The sequence below is a fragment of the Caretta caretta genome, chromosome 8, assembly GCF_965140235.1.
Source record: "Caretta caretta isolate rCarCar2 chromosome 8, rCarCar1.hap1, whole genome shotgun sequence".
NCBI lineage: Eukaryota > Metazoa > Chordata > Testudines > Cheloniidae > Caretta > Caretta caretta.
Window position 1 is genome coordinate 4,916,436 of NC_134213.1, and position 25,729 is coordinate 4,942,164.

At 42.6% G+C, this 25,729-nt stretch overlaps 1 protein-coding gene across 3 annotated transcripts in view; it reads right to left on the bottom strand.

The window, feature by feature from the left end:
- The window catches only part of GALNT10 (polypeptide N-acetylgalactosaminyltransferase 10), a 127,191-nt gene extending 101,905 nt beyond the window's left edge, over nt 1-25,286 (bottom strand). Inside the window, exon 1 of one of the 3 annotated variants that reach the window (XM_048862389.2) lies at nt 25,058-25,286. In XM_048862389.2, coding sequence (XP_048718346.1) covers nt 25,058-25,207 — 150 coding nt within the window. In that variant the 5' untranslated portion in view covers nt 25,208-25,286. Of the gene's footprint in view, nt 1-15,236; nt 15,374-25,057 lie in introns of those variants that run through there. The other 2 variants (XM_048862386.2, XM_048862387.2) reach the window with 2 other exon arrangements.
- Nucleotides 25,287-25,729: the final 443 nt, after the last annotated feature.

Below are 25,729 nucleotides of genomic sequence, written 5' to 3' on the forward strand. Positions count from 1 at the left end.
TGAGAATAACGCACTTGCTTTCTGAGCAGATACTTATGCTGGCAACCATGAGAAGCAGACAGTGTTCTCTGTCTGAGATGTCTGGTACCAGAAGGTTTTTCTGGGTATGATACTGGAATATAAATACAAGAATCTGACGGTGGCTCTGAAAACATTGAGGGGGTTACAGGAAGGAAGAGGGTCACACTTTTCCACTCCAAAGAATTATACTACATGAACAGGGCTTGATAATTTGTGATGTGAAATTGGAGGGCTACCAAATAAGTCTTTTGGCCAAGAAGGTCCTTTTCTCTTGGAGTCCCCTTGGTGGATCAAGTCCGGTCTTACACTGCAGAGACGTATAATCCCAGCGTCAGATGTGTGCAGAAATGTTGAAAACCCTTATATAGGGCTTGGTAGCACTTTTCCACCTGCTACGAGGTGGGGAGGAGCGAGGCCTGCATATGCCAACCACAGACTTCTGCTGGATCTTGAAGACCCTCACTGACTGGAAGGGCAATTCTTGTGGGCAAAGAGGCACTGAGGATATCAAACAATTTATGGCCATTTCCTTGAATCACCATCTCAACAATCAGTGTGCCTGCCAACCTTGAGAGCAGCTCCTGGAAGGCTCAAAAGCCCTAGATGGCTGGTGCCAGGGTGACTGCTTCTTCTGGGAAAAAGAATTTTTTTAGGTGGAGAGGCAGTTGGAGGGTCCCCAAAGTTACCTCACCAAAAGGTGCCTCCAGTTTCAGCTATTCAGTCACTTTAGCTACTGATGCCAACAACAACAGAGATCTCTTCACTGGGAGGTGTGAGGGAGGCTCCCCTCCATGATCTCTAAGAAAGCTGTCCCTAATAAGGCCAGTATGGCCTTGGCAGCAGATTGTACTGGTATTGATCACCCGCAGTCTGGCCCTTCCATTGCCAGTCCTGCCACGCTCTACAAAATACCCTTGGTGTACAGTCTTGCTCTGCTCAAGATGGGGAGGAGGAATGGCCTAGTGATGATGAGAAGTAGATCTTTGCAATGGAGGCACAAATGGATGCAGTTTCAGTGTTTATGGTGGGACTGATGCCAGCACCGGTTTGAGTGACAGAGTGAAAGAGGTTCATCAAAGGCGCACTTCAGGTCTGGGAAAGGCAAGTCCTTGGTTCCAGCATTGGTACCAAGGCAGATGTTCTTGTCAACACTGGTACAATTTTCTCTCAAGCCTTCTTTGCTGCTGGTGCCTTGACCCCACCCCTCATTGTCGAAGAGGATTTCAAGAGCTTATCTGCGGCATCAGGCCCCCCTTGCGGGATGATCTTGCTGAACACTGAGCTACACTGGGACTCCGCTCAGGAGCACTGTTCAGCCTCAGAAGAGGACTGCACACACCATGCTCTGCACAGAGATCAGCATCAATGTAGACAGTGACGTGGTTGGTGTTGATCTCTGTGCTGGTCCCAACAGCCTCGGCACCCTTTCAGGTTTTTTCTCAGCGCTGGAACCAGAGGTGTGTTGTCTGTTTTCAGTGCCCCATCTACCAGTCTTCTTGGTTCCAGTATGGAGAATGCATTGTTTCTTGGCATTTCCAGATGTGGGATGAGGAGCAGCAGCAGATGCACTATTATGAATGTGTTCTGAGCCAGAAAAGGCATCTCCCACATCCACTGATTAAGGACATTAGGCCATAACAGGAAGGAAAAGGATTAAACCTAGTAGATTTACAGACCATCATTGCTTAGAGTCACGCTGCTGCTGTACAGTGGGGTCTCCCCCTTTCTTAAGTGGGGGAGAACCACCAACAAAAAGTTTAGTAAAAGAAACTTAGAACAAAAAGGAGAGGTGGTTTGACAGTCCAGGTTCTGTCTTGCTGCCATGGGCAGTAAGATGGAACAGAGGAAAGTCTGGGGTTGCTCCACCCTTTATGCTCTCCCACGGGATCAGTAAGCACATACATTGTCCTGCTGGATACGGCTATTCAAAGATTCTGAGCTTGCGCACAATGTGTATACGCACCCTACAGTGTGATCTACGATGACACACTCAAATAACGCAGCGTTTAAGTGTTCAGACTGAAAAATTTTAAACATTTTTATTTTAGTGACAAGATATTAGCATGCCTCTGTGTATTATGAGTGTTCTAATCTGGAGCTGGGTGATCTTGTGTCTTGAACCAGTCACAGACCACCTTGCCATACAAATCACAGTCACATTTAAAAGCTGTGAAAGGAGGCACTGTCACTTTAACCTGTTAGAAGATACATGGCGGCATCTGTCCCCAAAACTCGGCTGTCCCCATAAAGTGAAGTCAATATCTTACAGGATCACAAAAGATCGTTCAGCAGGAAAAAATCCTAAAGGAGGATATAGGGTAAAGCTCCTGGGTTCAGACACAGGAAGCTTGACTCAAAAGTTTTATTTTTACCATGTCCTCATAATACAGCACGTACAATATTTACAGAGCAGTTGGCTTCCAGAAGACATTTGTCAAATCCCATTTAGAAGTGATAATGTCTAAAACATCTGCAGCTGGTTGTAGTACATCTGGAAAATAAAGTTGTCTGGCCCTAATATTGCCAGTGTTTGAACAGAAAAATCAAAACCATATGCCTGATCTTAGCTTAGTCTCAAGTGATCTACACTTTATAAGGTAACTTATTGTTAAATTTTTAAAGTCCCATGAATTGGATTCTACTAATTGGACTTCATGAGCTTTTCAGTATGTGTTTGTTTGTTTTTTAAATTCCCTACTCCCACAAGCCTTGCTAGTTTTATTCTGTATTACGACAGCATTGAAGCATCTTCCAATCCAGTAAGTTTTAAAAACCATATCCTATACACAATATATTTTCCACTCCAAAACTCAGTTTCCCATAAATGGGAATATTGTTTTCCATGGGGTCTCAACACCAATATAGGTGAGTACCTCCTACAAGGGGAAGACATTTTCCTACTTGTAACCTCTCCTTTTTTGCAGGCTAGTAGAGTCTTCCCAGTGAAAACATCCAAAACTGGAGGAAAACAATTGACACTTACACTACACTGGTCTACTCGAGACACTTGGAGAGGCTGGATTGGTTTGTTACAATGTAGCAACAAGCATTTTTTTTTTAATAGTTTAAAAGTGTTTTTAAAATAGTAATGAAGAGACTGCAAAGAAGTTGGCAGGTGGATTCGTGGGCTGACACTATCTGAAACTAGTCTTTTTGAAACAGATTGGATTTCAAGGTGACAGCATCCCTTTACACTTTTTGTGGCTCATAGCTTATATATTCGCCCAGTGCTAAATAGGAATTTTTCACAGAACAATATGCGAATGTTTCCTTTTGAATGTGTGTATAGTTTGCAAATACGTTCACAAGACCTGTGACTAAGATTCTTCGGGGTGTGTACAAGTTGACCCTTTACCCCTGAGAGTCTGATCCATTTCTCCTACCCAAGAAAACTTCCATCAGCATTTGGTCACCTATTGATCAGAAGTGACAGTTAAAAATAAGAAAAGCTGTACAAGGTAGACTTAGGCCAGCTCTCCTCATAAGAATGGCCATACTGGGTCAGACCAAAGGTTCATCTAGCCCAGTATCCTGTCTTCCGACAGCGGCCAATGGCAGGTGCCCCAGAGGGAATGAACAGAACAGGTAATCATCAAGTGATCCATCCCCTGTCATCCATTCCCAGTTTCTGGCACACAGAGGCTAGGGACACCATCTCTGCCCATCCTGGCTAATAGCCATTGATGGACCTCTCCTCTGTGAATTTATCTAGTTCTTTTTTTCCCCACTCAGTAATCAAAACACACTGCTGCTTTGGAGATAGAATTTTCCCGAAATTAAAGCAATTCATTAAAAACCTTCTTGGGCTTATACTGAACACAGAGGGAAAGTGAATCAGGAAGGGAGACTCACTAAAACTAGAAAACTGACTTCATCTCCAGGTGAGAAGTTTTATAATGAGATGCTATCAAAGAAAGTGGCAGAAGAGGTCAAACACATACCATGGTATTCCCTGTGAAATTTAGGAAGGTTTAAATAAATCTCCTTCTCTCCCCCCCCCCCCCCCCCCCGTTTTCTAAAAAGATGAACTTTTAAGCAGTTGCATGTAGATAACAGCAGTCACTTAATTACCTTTAAACAATGACATGATGGAAGTCTTTAATCTCAATTAAAAATCCTGGCTAGCACGCCTAGATGTATAACAGAGCTACCTCCCATACCAGTTCTAAGACTGGTTGTAAATATGAAGGGTCATTATTAATTTTAAAAGTGGGATAACCAGCTAGTCCTAACCTTGCCAGCAACACTTTGTCATTGTCTGACGACTTAGCAGGCTCTCCTATGCATAACAGTAATTGCATGGCAAGATAAGATAAAGAAAGGACAGGATGGGTAGATTATTAAAAGGGTAAAATATTATGCTATTGATATGTTAATTTTTTCTTTGTATTTTGCATCTGATAACTATCAATGATTTACATTTAATGAATTATACATATTTGGCTTATCTAAGTGGTCCAACAGCACAACAATGTCCTGCCAAGTAGATATAACAATTCCCAGTCCCTGTACTGGAGAGCTGGGCTCTAACCTGTCCCTGTGACTACTCAGTTTTTCCACGAAAAAACGGACCCGATTCTTGGCAGTTTCACAGCTTCACAAAAGGTTCTGAATGGCAGCAGTGCAAACTTGAGTCAATTTTTACTTTCATCTCCGAGGAAGTCTATCTACAAACTAAGGAATACAGCATTTCATTGACTTACATTTGGTCTCATATTTGGAAAGTTATCTTCATAACCACAAGGGCTAAAAACAACACCACGAAATGGAAGTTTAGGTTCTGTAGAAATTAACAGTACTCACCAGGGAAGGATGCTTACAGGTCCCAGGCAAAGTGGCTTTTTCAAGCTCCAATTTTGAAGACAAATTCGGTGTCAATTCAAGCCAAAAAAATCCGGTTTGGGAAGATTGATGCCTATCATCTCTCAAATGCAGTCATATTTTTATAGGCTAAGAATCCTGCCCAGACTCAATCCAAATTCAGCCCCCTCAACACTGGGTCTTTTCTGCATTTGTTTAGAAGGAGCCCAAGAAGAATGAGCTTCAGCTTTTAAGCAACTGCCACTTCCCACTCTATTCACAATAGGTGGGGCAATTCTTACTCCCATAACCATATTGGGAATCTGGGTTAAAGTTTACAGGGCTCAGAAATACCAGGCTGCCAACAGAAATGCACTCGCAATCCATATAAGGCTAGCATATTTAAAAAGCAAAGTATTGGCCTAAACAGGAAAATATACCAACGTTTAGATGTTGGCTTATTCCATTATTCATGACACATGAATGAGAAAGCAAGCTCTTTTCACAGATATTGGTATAGAAACGAAACCTAGGCCAGTACAATTTGTATTTATGGTACAGCCTTTTAAGGGCTTGCTGTCCCAAATCATTAAAAGTATATTAAATACTTGACCACAGCAACAGTGTGGGCTGCCAAGGACTTGTGACAATAGATTCTACACAAGACAATTTTCTTTTTAATAGTGTAGAAACTGTCATGCAAAATATCAACAAAACGTTTTAGAGTCAGTCAAAGGCTGCACAGGAAAAAGGGTTTTAAGTGGCTCTAACTTGGACAGAGTTCCATTTTTGTCTTGAGTAGCACCATCTAAGATCAAACCTCACATCCCATGGGATTTAATTTCAACGTTCCACATAGAATGTATTTCTAAAATATGCCTTGTATCCATTGCCATCAGCAAAGAGATACAACTGCATCGTAAATACCCCCAAAGTGGCTGTTAATGGCTGTGTCAGTCTGCAAAATGCCAAACGGCTGCGAGATTATATATTTTATTCTGACTTGACTGCTGCAGCCCACTGTTCTGTGGACTGTAAAGAATGGATCTAGTTTGAAAGGGATTTACTATTGGCTGTCAATGGACTTCAAGAAATGATTGAAATGTATTTGAATAACTTAACAACTTAAATCTATTTTTAATTAAGACAGCATTTAAAACCATTTTCAGAACAGTTGGGAGTCCCATAGAATGTGTTACACAGCATCCAAGGAAGCTTGCCATGTGTAAATACTCAGAGATCACACATGGCCAAGGAGGAGGAAAGCCAACAATTCACAAGGGTGCCTACCACCGTCAGTAAAATGTATGTATAGGTCATTTGTTAACTTTTCAATTACATGGTGGAGTCGCAAAAATACATATTATGTACTTTTGTCAATGTCATCATGCTTACTTACCCCAAGATGTGCATACAAGTTTTTCACTGTATTTTTTCATAAAGTTTGCAATACCCAAGCCATAGCCACAGAGGGCTTGAATTACAAGTATTAATTGCTAGTTATTTGTAGCAAAGTCAAGCTCACATGATCTTTTGCCTTTGGAAAAAACCTGTCTGGATACAGATGAACTTTTCTTTTACTATTTTGAGATGGTTTAGGCTTCCCTTTTTTGTTGTTGTTTTGTTTTTTGGGCAAGTATTTGATAAATAGATTGACAGACTGTTTATACTGAGTAGTAAATTATCCCCTGCTGAAGTGCTGTTTTGTAACTTCCATCAATTATAACCTTATGTGAATTAAAGCAGATATCCAACAGTATTCAGTAGAGAAAGCAGTTAGAGGCTGGGGAAAGTCCATTGTTCACCAACACTGAGATGTTACTGCAACTGGGATATTACTGCAACAATGGTTCTCTAACTATAGTCCATGGCAAAAGTGTAGTACAGTTGGCTGGTCACCTCTCCATCTTCCATCTCTCAAGGTTTCTAGCTGCTAAATTGCATTAAAGGACAATAAAACATTTACATCCTCTCCTAGTTAATCTCTTCCACATAAGTAATTGCCAGAGGTGTTGCACGTATGTTCTGCAGTTGCACATGGAAAGAGGAGAGACGGTCCACACAATGAACGGACGGGAAGGTGTCCACAAAAATCTGTTAAGTTGTGATCCACTCTATAAAAGAATATGAAAACGACTGTATTATAATGCCACTGTGCTGAAGTGCCAACATAGTTAGCACTTGGAGGCGAATCTTTAGCTCCACAAAGCCCAAATAGCTAGGCTGGACTCTGGGTAGATGTGCCATGGGTAGTGCTAGGATGGACAAAAGGATATCTTTTTCCCATGACAGAGCTTCCCCATGGAAGCCACTTCAATCCCATGGCTGTCTTCCATGCCTCTATACAGTCCACTTGTGGGGAGGAGTCAGCGGTAGTTCTTCTGCCCATAAAAAACTAGTCAGCCCCACCTCACCCCAAATCCTTGGACAGTAGAACTAGACTGATTCTATTGCATATTTATTTTATATATTAATGTTGGCCACAGAACCACAGTATCTGAGTGCATGGACTACACCTCTGTAGCAGAAAGTTGAAGGCTGAATTTGTCCTTTCATGAGTGGATCTAAAAATGAATATTAGTTTGCTGATTAGACATCTAGTGGCTTAGCATGACATTTAACCAATATACTTCATTTCATGTAAACGTGAACAAGAAAAGTTATTTTGCTAGACCAGGGAATGGTACAAACCTTACCTAGACTGATTCACTTTTGACCCACCCAGCATGGTTACTTGCACACTAACAAGGCTTCCCAGCCTCTTTTGTGCTCTCCCACAGCCAACTCATCACCTCCCAGGGAAAGGCAGCACTGGGGAAAACAGAAGCCGATGGCAAAGAACCAAGAATTTGTGGTGCTGCCGAAGTCTGATCCCAGCGATGGCGCAGCTCTATGTAGAGAGGATTTAGCTAAGCCTCTGTCTTTTGACTAACTCCTGCTGCAAGCTAAGCCACTTCCCTCCAAAAGTTCAGTGTTCTAGGAATACAAGCCAGCATTTGTGACTGAGCTGTAGCTCATGAAAGCTCATGCTCAAATAAATTGGTTAGTCTCTAAGGTGCTACAAGTACTCCTTTTCTTTTTGCGAATACAGACTAACACGGCTGTTACTCTGAAACCGTTCCAGCTGCAATAACTCTTTCTGGAAAGCTGTTTTAGAGATTTTATTTTGCTGAAGGGTATTGTTTAAGTGTTTCCACCATTTTGGCTGCAGATCAGAGAAATCTCTTGCATGCTGACTACAGGCTGTCTCGGTGGTTCTGCAGACTAATGGGAAGAAAACTTATAGCTTTTTAAATTAAAAGCTTACAAGAACTTGTGCATCTATCTTGACAACTCCAAGCAACAAGATCCGATTGTAACTCTTGTCCTCCACCTTTCCCCACTTTATTTTTCTTGTACTGTCTTGTTCGGATGTGTTTAAATTTTAAGATCTTTGGAGCAGAGACCTTCTTGTGTAAGGAATTTGGAACAATTTAGGTATGAAGCAGATATATCAAGAGTCAGTGTAGACTCCAGATATGAACTTGTAAACTTAAAATGATGGAATATATTTAATATGTTTAAGAGCACCCTATTGCCCAGCAGCTTTCAGAGGTCTCCTATATTAGCCATAGGATACTTGAGAAGAGGCTGATCAAAAAGTAAAAGTTTAAGCTCTAGAAACTCTTTACCTAACCTTTTGAAAAAAAGATATGACCCCGCTTTATGTAATTCTTGTCCTTTTTAATTAACTGCCTAAAGCACAGGATTCATTACATAGTTTACATATCCAATGAATAGAGCGATGCATTATACATTATTCTCGTTTAGAAAGCTGAATCAATCCTAAGTGAATAAATTCAGCAGCACTGAGCACGTGTGAAAAACTCACATTGAATCATTCACTATAAGCTTTGTGATGAAATTACATTTACATATAAGACAGGATAGAACAGAGAAGCAAAATTTTCATTTTCAATTTCATCCAGAGGTGTGCTGGGCCCATAATGACATAATGAGATTGCTGGAGTCTATGTACACATTTATCCTAACAATGCATCAAGTTAGCTAATGAGCAAAAACACACAAATACCTTAGCTTCATTTAATTATCACTGAAAGAGAGAGGAAGGGATGAATGAATGCTTTATGGCTACTTTTCCAATCATAGCCTTTACCTTTCTTTTAATGTCCAGGAGTGGCAACCTTTGGAGAGGCCACTTTACTGGTAATGCTGTTCAAAAATAGATTACCTTCAGGGACAACTAGAACTCCACATCAACAGTTAGTGATGAACCTAACTTCAGTGAGTTCAATAATATTCGATAGGAGCCATGCTATTACTGTTAAGATATGACATACAAATGAGGAAAGCGGATATTCCTTTTACTACTATTGTTGGTCTAAACAGGCAAACAATTACAAGGAAATGTTTAGAGGTCAGTTCCCTTCACAACTCTGACAGGCTAAGGATGGATCTAGATGCAGGGATCTCATTTATCAACTGAGAAGATTTAAGGAAAAAGGAATCATGAAACCTTAAGAGATGTTCTCTGCACATTAGATGTTTGAGAATTCCTAAGATCTTTAAGCACTGGGTTTAGTTACCAGTGAAAACCTCAATGTTCCTTTCCATGAAGCCGGCAGAGTATGTGTGACAATATAAAGTCAGATTACTGTACTACTGGGAAAGTTGCTTTTTTGGTACAGATGTCAGCAAGCAATTTGGCTCTTCAGACACTTGCTACGGAAAGACTATTAGAAAGGGGTCTAAACTAATGTAATATTTCTAACTGGAGTTACTTTGTGAGAGAAATGTTTTCCATTTGAATACTGTACATTTTTCTCTTACAGATATCCCCACAATTCCCACGCAGTAATTATTCCTCCCAGCAAACCCCAGAAAGTTTATTTCTACATTCCTAAATATTGAGTTACTTATAAGTGATCATGTTATTGGCCAGAATGGAAAGGACTCCAGCCATGTGATGTACAATAAACAAATCTGAAAAAGCTTCAAAAGCTGCTAAGTGGGAAAGATCTGTACAGAAAAGTTTGTAGGTAGACAAGTCACAATGATAATGAGTGCAAAACAGGAGTCATTACTAATGAATTCATAACTTGAATTTAGCTAGGAATAAATGAGTTGCTTGCTATTGCAGTAGAGGAGGAAATTATGCCCATTTTAGCATCCACAGTAGCAAGACTAAAGCAGAAATCCCTTCTTCCAATGCTGCAAGCAGATGAGAGGATTTTTTTTAAAAAAAGCTTTTGAAATACATTAGTTTATCTGGACCTTAGGCTACTCCAACCCCAAGTTCCTTTCTTTAACTTAAGCTGTACATTAAAACTACTTTTGCCAGGAAACAAGTTTCAAAGAAGCAGCAATTCAAGAACATATTTTAACACAACATGTGGCCTGTTATGATTTATCAGAGAAATACCCTGTTTTGAGCCATTCAGTGTTTGAGAGATGTACAGGCAACAGGAAGTAGTGCAGTATGTTAGTGAACTAGTCTTTCACCTTTGATGGCAAGAGCTCAAGAGTAGCCTTCAGTCCCCATTTGCACATATCAGAAGGAACACTAGCTGAACTATTTCAGCATGATTGGCAGCTTCTGGTCAAGAGAAATCCAAGGCAGGGATAAACAAGGGTGTTACTCGAGTAGAATTAAGAGGAGAGGATGGGGGGAGGGTGTGGTGGTGAAGAGAATTTTTCATGGCACCAGACTGCACTATACTTCCATCAAATCTATAGTACTGAGTCTCTCCTTCTCCAAGGCTTTAAAGGCACTGCCATGTAAACAGAGGAGGAAAAGTGCAAACAGCAGGAGCGTAAGTCATGACTCATGCAAAGGGCAAAAAACAAAGGTCAGCAGAAAAGGCAGGGTTTTTATAAAAAGGGAAACTTATACAATATGCAGAGAAATCTACAGGAAAACTAAGGGGATGTTGTGTCTCAAGAAAGTTAAACCTGAAATGACTTGCAAGAGACATACCATTTCAAAAGACAGAACCTTTAAAATATGAAAGGAATAATGTAAAAATATATTTAAGCCAATTCAAAAGCCACTACATTCCTTGTTCTATATTTTGCCCATTCAGCTTTTCCACACAGAGCCACGTTTCTCCTTCTATTTTAGCCTGCGGTGCTGGTCCCACTAATCACTAACATATGTTCCAGCACAGAGCATTTCCTTTGGTATGCTTTAAAAAGAAGTGGTGTCACAAAGTAATAAGCATTGACAAATATGGTCCGTCAGTTTTCATTTCAACTACCATAAAAACAGCAGAGGTGTGCTGGGCCCATCACGCAAAAGTTGATGGATCATAATCATCCCGTTAGCACCTAGCTCCCTTCTTTGGGCTAGATAACTGATTGAGGTCCCCTTTCAGTCCTACTCTTGTATGACTTCACTGCATTAGGCAAGATAATACATAATACAACTGGCTCTGCGGATATGGGGAAAGTGGTGGACATGATATATCTTGATTTTAGCAAAGCTTTTGATACAGTGTCCCACAGTATTCCTGCCAGCAAGTTAAAAAAGTATGGATTGGATGAATGGACTGTAAGGTGGATAGAAAGCTGGCTAGATCGTCGGGCTCAACAGGTAGTGATCAACGGTTCGATTTCTAGTTGGCAGCTGGTAACAAGCAGAGTGCCCCAGGGGTCAGGCCTGGGGCTGGTTTTGTTCAACATTTTTATTAATGATCTGGATGACGGGATGGATTGCACACTCAGCAAGTTTGCAGATGACACTAAGCTGGGGGGAGAGGTAGATATGCTGGAAGGTAGGAATAGGGTCCAGAGTGACCTAGACAAACTGGAGAATTGGGCCAAACAAAATCTGATGAGGTTTAACAAGGACAAGTGCAGAGTCCTGCACTTAGGATATAAGAATCCCATGCACTGCTACAGGTTGGGGACCAACTGGCTAAGTGGCAGTTCTTCATAGATCTTACAAAGGCTTTGGACCTAGTAAGCAGAAAGGGCCTTGTTCAATTGCTACAGAGAATTTGCTGCCCCTCACTTCTCCTCTATCTGATTTGACCATTTCATAATGGCATGAAGGCTACAGCTCAATATGAAGATCAATATGGTAGCTTTGAAATCCAGAAGGCGTCAAACAGCAATATGTTTTAGCACCAACACTCTTCAGTATATGTTTCTCTTTGCTGATCTGTCATGTTCTCTCACCTAGCACCCAAGGTATACACCTCCATACAAGAACAGATGGAAAATTCTTCAACTATGCCGATCTAAGAGAAAAAAGCAAGATTAAACACCTGTTGATAAAAGAGCTTCTTTTCACCAAGAACAGTGCTCTTCACACATGGTGAAGAGGCGCTCCAGAAACTTCAACAGGTTTGCATTAGCTTGTGATGAATTTGGACTCGCCATCAATCTAAAGACAACAAGGATTATGATACAAAGATGTGTTTACTGCACCCAGAAGTTTTAATAGCTACTACAACGCTAGAAGTTGTGCATTATTTAGCATCAACTGGATCAGATGAGCTTGTCATCTAGAGATAGGTTAATTCTTGCACTGGAAAGGCAGCCACCACATTTGATCAACTGATCAAGCATACAAGGGATAACAGAAAACGGACACTGAACACCAATATGAGGGGTTTAGCAGACACGCATCCTGAGCGCATTGTGCCTGGTGGCGAGACCTGGCTCACCTACAGCAGGCATGAGAGAATGCTAAAGAGTTGCCAAGCTTGCTGTCTGGGTTGTATTTTAAATATCGAATGGGAAACCAAACTTCCTGATTCCAAAGTACTTGAGAAAGCAAAATCACCAAACCTAATCATTATTAAACACAGGATTCAGAGTAACAGCCGTGTTAGTCTGTATTCGCAAAAAGAAAAGGAGTACTTGTGGCACCTTAGAGACTAACCAATTTATTTGAGCAGAAGCTTTCGTTAGCTACAGCTCACTTCATCGGATGTGTAACTGTGGAAAATACAGAAGATGTTTTTATACACACAAAGCATGAAAAAATGGGTGTTTATCACTACAAAAGGTTTTCTCTCCCCCCACCCTACTCTCCTGTTGGTAATAGCTTAATAGCTGGTAATAGCTATTACCAGCAGGAGAGTAGGGTGGGGGGAGAGAAAACCTTTTGTAGTGATAAACACCCATTTTTTCATGCTTTGTGTGTATAAAAACATCTTCTGTATTTTCTACAGTATGCATCCAATGAAGTGAGCTGTAGCTCACGAAAGCTTATGCTCAAATAAATTGGTTAGTCTCTAAGGTGCCATAAAGACTCCTTTACTATTAAACACAGACATTTTCACTGGCTGTCGTATGTACTGGATAGATGCATTCCCAAGTACCTCCTGCATGCAGAACTTGTGGATGCTGCTCCAGAGCACTGGACTGATGTAGGCTCAGGTTTGCAAGGACGTTTGCAAAAAGGATTTGAAAACTTTCAACACGGACACTGCAAGTTGGGAAGAGGCATCTAGCAACAGGTTACAGACTGGAAGTCACCTGGTGCTACACCAGGAAGTTGAGAAGAAGTGGTTGAGACACAGAAAAGCGGAGAGAGCTAAGAGGAAAACACAGAAGGCCTCAAGCACCACTAATGCACTAGTTTCATCTTCTGGACCTGGGCCTTATGTCTGCACCAGGGGTGGCAAGGACTGCTGCTCAAGAATTGGACGTTTTAGCCACGCACGACCCTGCAGCATGACACAGTAACTGAACTGTTTTGGTGCTTACACAATCATCTTTTGAGATGGACAGTTGCAATCCATTCAGAGGAGAGGATCAATTTAAGTGCCATTACTATGCCCAATTATGTTATTGTTATTTACTTCGTGTAAATACGGTAATTGCATTCATTTCTCATGTAACACTACAAGAGGTGATTAGGTTTAGGAGGAGAAAAAAATCAATGATTAAAGAGAACAGAGATTTTTTTAAAAAAAGGTTGCAGAAATGCCTCACATAAGCACATTAAAATTCTGTCAGTTTATAAAAGAAAGACGTATTATTTACAAGAAATCTGTAAGTCTGACAAACCTGAGTAGTTCCTCACACACATCCAGAGACCTTATTACACCATCAAAAAATGTTTATTCCTCTATGAAGAAATTAATTGCTAAGATGTATGAAAACTGGTAGGTTAAAGTTGATTTGCAATACCATTTCTTTTGCATCCTCTTAGTTATAAACTAGGGGAGTGACTTCGAACGCTGTAGTTCTATTTGATTTCTACTTTCACATATCAATTCTCAATAAGTTCCTACCACTTTCTTCAAAATCTACAGTAGCTTACTGAATACCTGCAGGTTCTGCTGGCTGGTAGTTAAATACCATACAAGCTAGTGGATGAGGTGTGTGCTTCTCATTCCAGAGCAAGTTCTGAACCTAGAAAGTTACACTAAGTAAAGTTTATTAACTGGTTCCCACCTATTTTGCTATGGAAGAATTCCATCCATTTTCTGAGAAAAACTATCCAGAAGAAATTTCACAATCAAATTAGATAACACCCAAATAAATATGTACTATTAAGAGATTTTACATGCACAGACATTATGGAAACCACCAACTCTGTTCCCTTTGCACATACAGTAATATTGTATACTAATTATGTTAACTTCTAGTAACAGCTATGTGATTGAAGACTGTCAGAATGCACTACATAGAGCTACTAGTTGCTTTTCTGTTATTCCACATGCACACTGCCAGTTTCAAATGAATGTAGGGGTAATACCCTACAGCTGAGTTTTAATACTCACAGTGTCAAATAAAGAGGGGCAATAGCTGGGAATGACTTGGAGTGCTTAAGGACATTATGAAGCAGTGCAGCCCACATGCTGAGCCATGTCTGGATTATGCCACTTATATTCAACCATAGTGTTGTAATAAAAACAAGTTTTTAGGAAAGCATTAGCAATTCTTTCGGCAGAGTCAAAATAAGACTCAGTAAGGATAATTTCCAACTTCTCCTAGTTGTCTTTCAACAACTCCACTGCTACAAGTTTTCCACCAATGGTGCAGCTACATCAAAGGGAGCAGTAGCTTAAATACAATATAGAGAGGGCCTACCTCTTTTACATGTTGTTAAAGAATACTTGAGTCCTGTCTACATTAGTACCTTAGTGCAGCTGCACTGTTATTGAAAAACAAGTACAGAATATTTTTGGTGTAGATGCAAGCCTACAAGTGAAAACTCTGCATTTAGGAAGGAGGTGATGGGAAAGTACCAAATTAGCTTCACAGCTGTTTTTCATAGATATGTTGGTATATAGCCAAATTGTTTTTACTATCTTTGCTTTAATTTAAGAAATATATTGAATCTGACAGAACCCTATGCAGCACATAATTCTACTTCTAGTGACATATCAGGAACAGTGTTATTGTGCAACATCTCTTGCTAAGATTTGACTTTTCAGAAAGGACTTAAAGGCTACCTCTATAACTTGTACAGGTGAAATAGACGGGAAGATTATGCACAAACAAGCCAGGAATAGAGAACACTTGCGCTTAGACGACCATTCAAGTAGTAACATCAACGTCCTCAGTTTTTAGGTCAAACAGGATCTGCTCATACATGAAATGTCCAAAGTTTCTTTTGCCTGCAAAGGTTGAGTCATGACATTTATATGTACAAGTGTTCGGATAACATCCACTGCTGCTGGTTATACTTTCATTGACATAATTATATTTAACTGTCAGGGAAGGGGAAGGTAATAAAGAATTTGTAGTTACAGGTATTGAAGGAAACTTTTGAGGTCAACTTCATTATATTCTATGCAGGTTCAGTAGATACAACATTTAAGAATGGCCATTGATGGTAAGCTGCCACCAACTGCTCAATCAACCAAAAGTGCTGATAAACTACCTAGGATGTGAATTTGTAACTAAGTCTGGTTGTACATAAATCTTGACTGTCAACATATGATCCATATTCAGAGCAAAACAGAAAAACAACTACATGATATGGTGTTCAGTGACATGATGTAAACAGCAGATGATTCAAGCCAGAACAGTTTTACAAACTATCTTCATCACAAGAAAAGGTCCTCCATCAGTGAAGTTGTTTTTTTAAGCGGTACACTAAGTCAATTTAAAGTGACTAAAGACTGAGCCAGAATCTCTAATAAAGGGAAGGGACCTCAAAGATCAGAAGGAATAGTAATCATTTTAAGCACATGCAACATAAGGTGCTTGAAATACAACCCACCTGTTCTCTTATCTCTACATGACTGTCTCAGCTAAGAAGAGTCATCTGGCATGTTAAAACTAGAAAGAAGAAATCCCAAAAAGTGCAATTTTTCACTCCCCAGTCTCAGTCCAAAATTCTATTTTGGTCCATGGTTCAGCTCAGTTGGATGTTCCAAACCCCCTTGTAGCTTCATCAGTAGCAACAACTGTGGAAAGTTAGCCTTGTAACTACAACCTAAAGCTCATTTTATTGTCATAAAGCATCCGTGATGCTTAAAAAGCCCAGACCCAGAACAATCTCCCTGTTGCACAATCACACTGAAACAAGGGATCTTTGCTGATCAGCATACTGAAAATAAGAGTCATTCTCAGAACAGGTTTCAGAGTAACAGCCGTGTTAGTCTGTATTCGCAAAAAGAAAAGGAGTACTTGTGGCACCTTAGAGACTAACCAATTTATTTGAGCATGAGCTTTCGTGAGCTACAGCTCACTTCATCGGATGCATGCCGTGGAAACTGCAGCAGACTTTATTTATACACAGAGAATATGAAAAAATACCTCCTCCCACCCCACTGTCCTGCTGGTAATAGCTTATCTAAAGTGATCATCAGGTGGGCCATTTCCAGCACAAATCCAGGTTTTCTCACCCTCCATCCCCCCCACACAAATTCACTCTCCTGCTGGTGATAGCCCATCCAAAGTGACAACTCTTTACACAATGTGCATGATAATAAAGTTGGGCCATTTCCTGCAGAACAGGTTTGCTTAGTTGTAGCACTTGGACTTCAGTCCCCATGAGCACAATGTAAAAATTCTTGGCTACAAAAGTGAAACTTTTCAACTCCTGTTTTATCAGGTACTGGGCTAGCCAAAGGTACAGTAAACAGTGATGGAATCTCAACAAGGTTTAGGACACCTCCCAGTAGTTGGGACAGCTGCTGGATTCTGCTAAGGCACTGCTTCAGACCCTGCTCGAAGGTCTTTCATATCAGGCTTTGGTTAGCAGGAATCTGATCAATTTGAAGTTCCATTTCCCATCAGCTGCCAGAAAAGAGAAAGTTATCTTCTCTCCTCTAGACCCCACTGGCTCTTGTTATGGAGCAGGATGTCAGCTATTCCCTCCCATCACCCAGCTACTGTTGCTTAGGTCTTCCTCCCCTGTGAATAACTCCACTGCTACTGCTCAGAGACTTTCCCAGCAGCAGCATGAAATTGACAATTCTTGACAGTTTCACAGCTGCTCAGGATTTGGAATAGTAGGGTCACTTTAATTTTACTTTGTGGTTTCTTGACAGAGACATCAGCAACAACAGTAACACTATAGTTTGGCTACAGATACAGGAAGACATTGCCTCACTTCATTTTCCGTTCACAATCGGAAGGTCATCCTTGCAACCATAGGAAACCTTTTAAAGTCAAACATTTGCTAAAATGTATAGTTTAGTCTCCCAAACTCACCAGGGAAAGCTTTTTACTTACAACTAGATTTTTCAATTATAAATAAGTTTTCAAAAAATTTATTTATGAAAATAGCCAATCTGTCAAAAGGTGGATGTTCTTTGCTTTATTCTTTTGTACTAACTGTGGAGGGCAACAAACTGAATAATCAATGTGATTTATATAGTTCCATCACACATACAAGTGAATTTAGAGAGTAAATATTATTGCTACAACCAGCTAAAGGGTTGCTCTGTAAAGCACCCACACTATTTGAGAACAAAAGCTGCACAGACATCATATTAACTACTTCATAATAATACCGGTACTGTTATTGTTTGGCAAATTCTGAGTAATACATAAAAAGCAAGTTTTTGCCCCTGAAAATTTCCCCTGAAGATTACTTACACTCTATATAAATTAGAGGGAAAAAGAGACAGCGTTTTAAAAACCCTATACTCCCTTATGATACACTCTGCAGACAGGAGAGTCTGGTGACTGTTACCAAAGAGGTATAATGATGAACTACAATTTAGACCATTAGAAGACTGGTTCTACACAAGTATTTACCTAGCATGAATCAGCAGCCCACAAATCCATGTGGATAACAGTCAGTGCTCACAGTACACTTCTATTGCATGCAACACCAGTATTTCAGCTATCCTAACCTTCGTCAACCACCACCAGCGGAATCTCCATTCCCCAACAGTGAAGGAGAAACCCATTGTAGACTTCCAGATTTTAAGTTTTGGCAAGTATGTCAAGTTTTTTTAGAAGCAACGAGACAACACCTAACAAATATACAGAAGAACCTCAATAACCTGCACTAGCAAGAGGACCACCAATGTGGAGTGGTAATGTCTGCAAACTATAAAGCAATGGAGAAAGACTTCAAGGCATTATTGAGAAGATAGGAAGCTGGTACATCAAGAAACTCACATTCGCCCTGTTCCCAGCACAGCAGTGAAATCTCATTTTGCGAGACCATTTTAAATGTGGATTTGTGGGGTTCAGCTATACTTTGTTTTTAGCAGGTGTACGTTACCTTATTTTCCTATTTGCATCCCTATTTTTCTAATCTAAGCAACAGTTATGACAGAGCTCATGGCTGGGAAATCTTTTAGTTTGCAGCACACGCTGTTTGACCTACCATACATTTGCTTAAGTGAGAAAAAAAGATGAATACATGGTAAGATTTACAAACTTTATTACCTGAGCATCCTGAGATTTGCATACCAGTTCACTTATAAAATTTGAGGCTAGAATGTAAAACCTACTGGACTAGTAGCCTTGTTGGTTGCCAACAGAAGGGACAGAACACCTGTAGGTTATATAGTCCCCACTTGATGTTCCTATGTTAAGAGCCCTCCATTCACACAGTTACAAAAACAAAGGAATAGAGAAGCAATAGACTTCTTAGTTTATAGTTTCTGATTAGCAGTTATACCAATATAAAATGGTATAATGATGCTTCTGAACAGGCAGTTGTAAGTATAACTCATTACATTAGTGCCTCAAACATCTGCAAAGCCAGTGACTTCTTGTGGCCCTGTCCTCTTACACCAGAATAAAAACTTACATTAAGAGCTCCAAAACAAAACCAACGGAAAAAATAATGAATGCCAGCAGAACTAATCTGCTTTATTAAATCAATATTCTTTTCAGCCAGCATCATGTTTCACCTGAGCATGAAAATATGTAAGTGATTAGCTGTCTACTCATTTATGTGGCAACAATTTAGCATAATCTTTCCTAGAATATATTTACATGGTTCCGAAATACTTAATTTCCTGATACATTTATCAGCCACTAGAAAGATTAAACAGGGTAAAATCCCTTGTATTGATTTGCTGCCATGCTAAAGGTAACAGCACATGGAAGACAACCAGACAGATCCCTTGTACAATTTAGAATTTAAGTCACTGATATTGCTTGTGTGTGTTCCTGGAACTGTTTTTTATATTCTAATCCAACTGTTACTTTGAATGTTTGTCCTGTGCAGTTATTCTGAGGGGAAAAGAAACCAACAAAAAAAACAAAACAAGTGATAGCAGTAAACGTTATATCCTACCTAAAAAGGAATAAGACAGGCAGGTTTTATTGAACAGCTCAATTTAATGTAACATTAAAGGCATTTCATATTCCACTAAGCCTTTTGATAAAATGGGACTATATGAAAAGCCAAAATTCAAGATAAAAACAGGCAAATATTTTTCCCTGTTCTGCCTACAGCCTTTTGGGGAGCAAAGTCTTCTACAAAGTTACAAGCTTTACTGTTAACAAATCAGTTCTCTGATCTGGCTCCATCACAGACAGCAGTGCTGGAGAATACCAGACACACTATCTGATTTACAAACTGGAAGCTGATAAATAAAGACGACAAAACCATTAATATTTATCAGCACTGAGGAGGAGAGGCCAAAAGAGAAATGTGACGAGGCACCCTTGGGTCCAATAAAACTTCTTAATCAGTTAGAGGCTAAATCTATGACAATAACAAAACAGGTTTCAGAGTAGCACCCGTGTTAATCTGTATTCGCAAAAAGAAGTTTTTTGAGCATAAAGTTTATGCTCAAATAATTGGTTAGTCTCTAAGGTGCCACTAGTACTCTTTTTCTAATAACAAAACAGTTTTTGCCTTAATTTAATTGCCTCTGAAGTTATTTGTGCCAATATAACCAACTTTCTCCTCCAGGATAATTTCTTTCAGTGATAACAGGAGCTATTATCTTAGGGCTTGATCCTGCAAAGTTTGCACATGCGCATAATTTTACTCTTTCTTGCTCTAAAAACCCTATAATTCTGTGATTTGATTTAAACAGCTGCAGAGATTATTTATGTAAAGGGTTATTTTGCACTGTAAGGAGATTAAGCAGCCTCTTACTCAACATGTTGAGTATCTTTCCTTTTATTTTCCTACATTAAAAATAGGATTTTAGATTAGTTATATTTTTAGTGTCTGGAACAAAGCCAGTATGTATTATTAAGATTGAGAGCTCCTTAAGACAGAGGATACCTTTTTTTCCCCTATTAAAGCAGCAAACACATTGGGGGTGCTACTAGTTAGTAGTAGTAATATTTCAATAGCAACCAAGATATCTCACGGACTTTCCACACACGCAGTAGGATATAGTTTCTGCCCTGTATAGTTTACAGTCAAAACTAAAGACAGGTCAAAATTTGGTGACATTTTTGCTATGCATCAAATAGGTGTTAAATATTAATATTAATAAGATACAGAATATGAACTCCACTGTAGAAGCTCTCTACACCAACATTCCACACAAAGATGGACTACAAGCCGTCAGGAACAGTATCCCCGATAATATCACAGTAAATCTGGTGGCTGAACTTTGTGACTTTGTCCTCACCCATAACTATTTCACATTTGGGGACAATGTATACCTTCAAATCAGCAGCACTGCTATACGTACCCGCATGTCCCCACAATATGCCAACATTTTTAAGGCTGACTTAGAACAACGCTTCCTCAGCTCTCATCCCCTAACGCCCCTACTCTACTTGCGCTATATTGATAACATCATCATCATCTGGACCCATGGAAAAGAAGCCCTTGAGGAATTCCACCATGGTTTCAACAATTTCCATCCCACCATCAACCTCAGCCTGAACCAGTCCATGCAAGAGATCCATTTCCTGGACACTATGGTGCTAATAAGTGATGGTCACATAAACACCACCCTATACCGGAAACCTACTGACCGCTATTCCTACCTACATGCCTCCAGCTTTCATCCAGACCACACCACACGATCCATTGTCTACAGCCAAGCTCTAAGATACAACCGCATTTGCCCCAACGCCTCAGACAGAGACAAACACCTACAAGATCTCTGTCAAGCATTCTTACAACTACAGTACCCACCTGCTGAAGTGAAGAAACAGATTGACAGAGCCAGAAGAGTTCCCAGATGTCACCTACTCCAGGACAGGCCCAAGAAAGAAAATAACAGAACATCACTAGCCATCACCTTCAGCCCCCAACTAAAACCTCTTCAATGCATCATCAAGGATCTACAACCTATCCTGAAGGACAACCCATCACTCTCACAGATCTTGGGAGACAGGCCAGTCCTTGCTTACAGACAGCCCCCCAACCTAAAGCAAATACTCATCAGCAACCACATATCTCACAACAGAACCACTAACCCAGGAACCTATCCTTGCAGCAAAGCCTGTTGCCAACTGTGTCCACATATCTATTCAGGGGACATCGTCATAGAGCCTAATCACATCAGCCACACTATAAGAGGCTCGTTCACCTGCACATCTACCAATGTGATATATGCCATCATGTGCCAGCAATGCCCCTCTGCCATGTACATTGGCCAAGCTGGACAGTCTCTACGTAAAAGAATAAATGGACACAAATCAGACGTCAAGAATTATAACATTCATAAACCAGTCGGAGAACACTTCAATCTCTCTGGTCACTCAATTACAGACCTAAAAGTGGCAATTCTTCAACAGAAAATCTTCAAAAACAGACTCCAACGAGAGACTATTGAATTGGAATTAATTTGCAAACTGGATACAATTAACTTAGGCTTGAATAGAGACTGGGAGTGGATGGGTCATTACACAAAGTAAAACTATTTCCCCATGTTTATCCCCCCACCACCATCCGCCCGCACTGTTCCTCAGACGTTCTTGTCAACTGCTGGAAATGGCCCACCTTGATTATCACTACAAAAGGTTCCCCCCCCACCCCGGTAATAGCTCACCTAAGTGATCACTCTGGTTACAGTGTGTATGGTAACACCCATTGTTTCATGTTCTCTATGTATATAAATCTTCCACTGAATGCATCCAATGAAGTGAGCTGTAGCTCACGAAAACTTATGCTCAAATAAATTTGTTAGTCTCTAAGGTGCCACAAGTACTCCTTTTCTTTTTGTTCAATAAGGGCAACATGAGATTCTTACATATGGAAAACTCAAAGATATGGGGCGGGGGGAGGGGTAAGTAGTGGCAGACCACCTCAAAGGAGCTTCACAGGCTCATTGCTAATCCAAGATTAAGGCAATTCTAGAGTGATGATTCTGAAAGATCAAAATAAAAAAGCAATTTAGGATAATTCTCACCATATTTTCAGTCTCTAAAAGCATAGCTAGAAATGTCCCAACCAGAAATTAGACTCTCTTTTGGTTAAAAGCCAGCTTCCTTTTCCTCCAACAGGTCACATGATTTTACATCTCTCCCCTCTTGACAGAATAGCAAATTATGTGAAGTCATAGAGCAATGGCCAGTTTAACCTGTTTTTTATTGTCACAGAGCTCTACAGCTGAAGTGCAAATATAAGGCAGCCGCAGCAGGAACTCCAAGCATTTCATAGAATCATAGAATCTCAGGGTTGGAAGGGACCTCAAGAGGTCATCTAGTCCAACCCCCTGCTCAAAGCAGGGCCAATCTCCAGTTTTTGCCCCAGATTCCTAAATGGCCCCTTCAAGGATTGAACTCACAACCCTGGGTTTAGCAGGCCAATGCTCAAACCACTGAGCTATCCCCTCCCCCCCCCCAGCAATTTAATATTCACGAGGCATATTTCTTAAAAAACTCTGCAGATTTCAGAAGTCACAGCACATACATGCATCATGGTATGTTTTATATAAGCGGACATGGAGAGGTTCCCTTTGTTATCAGCTAAGAATACCACAAGGATATGACTCTAACCATGCCTGTATCAATATATTGTATTGTAAAGGCTTCTACCAAGTACTTGAATCTGAAAAATTATTTATTTTTGGGATGGATCCGCAAATCTCCACTTTGAGCCTCCCTCAGAGAGCGCTCTCTCTCTCTCTCTTCCTCACTAAGGAGCAGCTAGGATTACAAGTCTCTATACCTTCATGGCCAAGTCTCCAAGGAAGGTAAAGATTTAGACACCCAAGAGCATAAGTTATTCCGAACAAAGACAGCCTTGCAATGGAGAAGCTGACCTGATTTGATAGTTCATGCTCCTTAAGCCCCAGTCCGTCTTAATGACACAAAAACAAACCAAGAATGGGACAAAGAAGGGAACTCAGAGGACCACAATCAAGTAGTGAGGTAGCTCCACTCAGCCAGATAAAGCTACTTTGACACTGAAGGGTCAGGTACGCAAGACACCCCCCAGTTAAACAAAACGGAAAGAACAAAGGAGTGCCTGACTCCCCATCACTGCCACCTCCTTGGAAAGGTGAATGTGGCCCCTATCTCCCCCTCCTTCCCAAAGGACAAGGAGAAAATTCAGATGGGCCTCCCCCATCTCTAACCCTCCCAGAGATACAGGGATGGGGGCACCAGGAGTCCACTGCTTGCCCCCTTCATCCTCCCCCCCCTTAGGGGACCTAGGAAAAGCAGATAATATTTATTCCCCCCTCCAATCCCCAACTTTCTAAGAGGGTTAGAGAGAGGGAAGGTGGGGCATCTGAGGCCCAAACATTACCCTCACCCCATAAGGGAGAGAGAAATGAGGAGCAGGGAGTAGGGAAGGCTGGGGGCAGCCTCATCAACCCCACCCCCATAGGGAGAAACAGGGAAGAGGAGCATCCCTCTTCTGCCCCTTCCCAGATCCAGCCCAGGGACAGCCGGACCACCTCCTCCTCCATCCATCCTATACAGGAATCTGTCCCTACAGGGGCAGCAACTTCCCCACCCCCTAGGAGGCCTTCTGCTCCGTATAGGAACAAGCTGCTCCGGTTCAGCCAGTCCTCTCCCTCAAAGACTGCTGCCCCCCATGCCCTATAGGCAACTTTCTCCCCAGTCCCTATGGTAGGAGCCGCTGCCCCCACACTCCTATACATGACTCCCCCCATCTCCACATAGGTGACTAAGCCCCCACCCCTTGTGGAGGCAGTCACTGCCCCCCTCCCGCCCTGTAGGTAACTCCCCCCGCATCGCCACACAAAGCCGCTGCCCCCCCCGGCCCTATAGGGGGCTCCTCCCCCATAGAGCCACTGCCCTCCACTCCCCTGTACATGACTCCCCTCATCGAGCCCCCACCCCCCTATAGGCGACTCTCCCCCCAGCACCCATGGAGAGAGCCGCTGTCCCCCCACGCCCCTATGGGCGACTCTCCCCCCAGCACCCATGGGGAGAGCCGCTGTCCCCCCACGCCCCTATGGGCGATTCTCCCCCCAGCACCCACGGAGAGAGCCGCTGTCCCCCCACGCCCCTATGGGCGACTCTCCCCCCAGCACCCACGGAGAGAGCCGCTGTCCCCCCACGCCCCTATGGGCGAATCTCCCCTCAGCACCCACGGAGAGAGCCGCTGTCCCCCCACGCCCCTATGGGCGACTCTCCCCGCAGCACCCACGGAGAGAGCCGCTGTCCCCCCACGCCCCTATGGGCGAATCTCCCCTCAGCACCCACGGAGAGAGCCGCTGTCCCCCCACGCCCCGATGGGCGACTCTCCCCTCAGCACCCACGGGGAGAGCCGCTGTCCCCCCACGCCCCGATGGGCGACTCTCCCCGCAGCACCCACGGAGAGAGCCGCTGTCCCCCCACGCCCCGATGGGCGACTCTCCCCTCAGCACCCACGGGGAGAGCCGCTGTCCCCCCACGCCCCGATGGGCGACTCTCCCCTCAGCACCCACGGAGCCCCCCACGCCCCCCGGCTGCCGCTCACCTGCGCCTCCCCTCCGGCCGCCGCCCCCCCCGGGCCGCCCTCCGGCTGCCGCTCCCGGTAGAGCGCCCAGAGCCCCACGTTGGGCAGGAAGACGAGGGCGGCCAGCGCCAGCCCCACCGCCTGCAGCAGCCGCTTCTGCTTCCGCCGCATCGGAGCCGCCGCCGCCGCCGAGCCCGACCCGCCGCCCAACTTTCCCCGCGCGCCCGCGCCGGAGAGCTCGGGCGAGCCGCCGCTCGGCCACTTCCGCTCCGGGGGGGCGGGCGCTACCACTCCCACCGCGGGGGCGGGTCCCGGAGCGCCCCGCCCCGGGCCCGCTCCAACGCCCGTCCCCGCCCCCCCGGCCGGCGTGCGTGAATGGTACCGACCGGCCCCCTCGCGCGGCCGAGCGAAGAGTGAACTCGGGGGGGGGGGCAGAAGCGTCGCGCGGGGTTCGGCGGGGGGGGGGGGGGCGCTCAGGGGTTCGCGGTGGGGTCGGTCCCTGCCCTCCCGCGTCCAGAAGAGGTCGAGGTTGGAGATGGGGCCTCGGGCAAAAGGTTGGGGCGCAAGGGACCCAGGGGTGCCAATGGTTCAGAAGGGTTGCGGCGGGAGGGGGACACACACACACAATGTCGGTAAACCTGCAGCGGCGGAGAGAGCCGATAAAAAAAGTCAATGGCCTGATCCTCAACCATG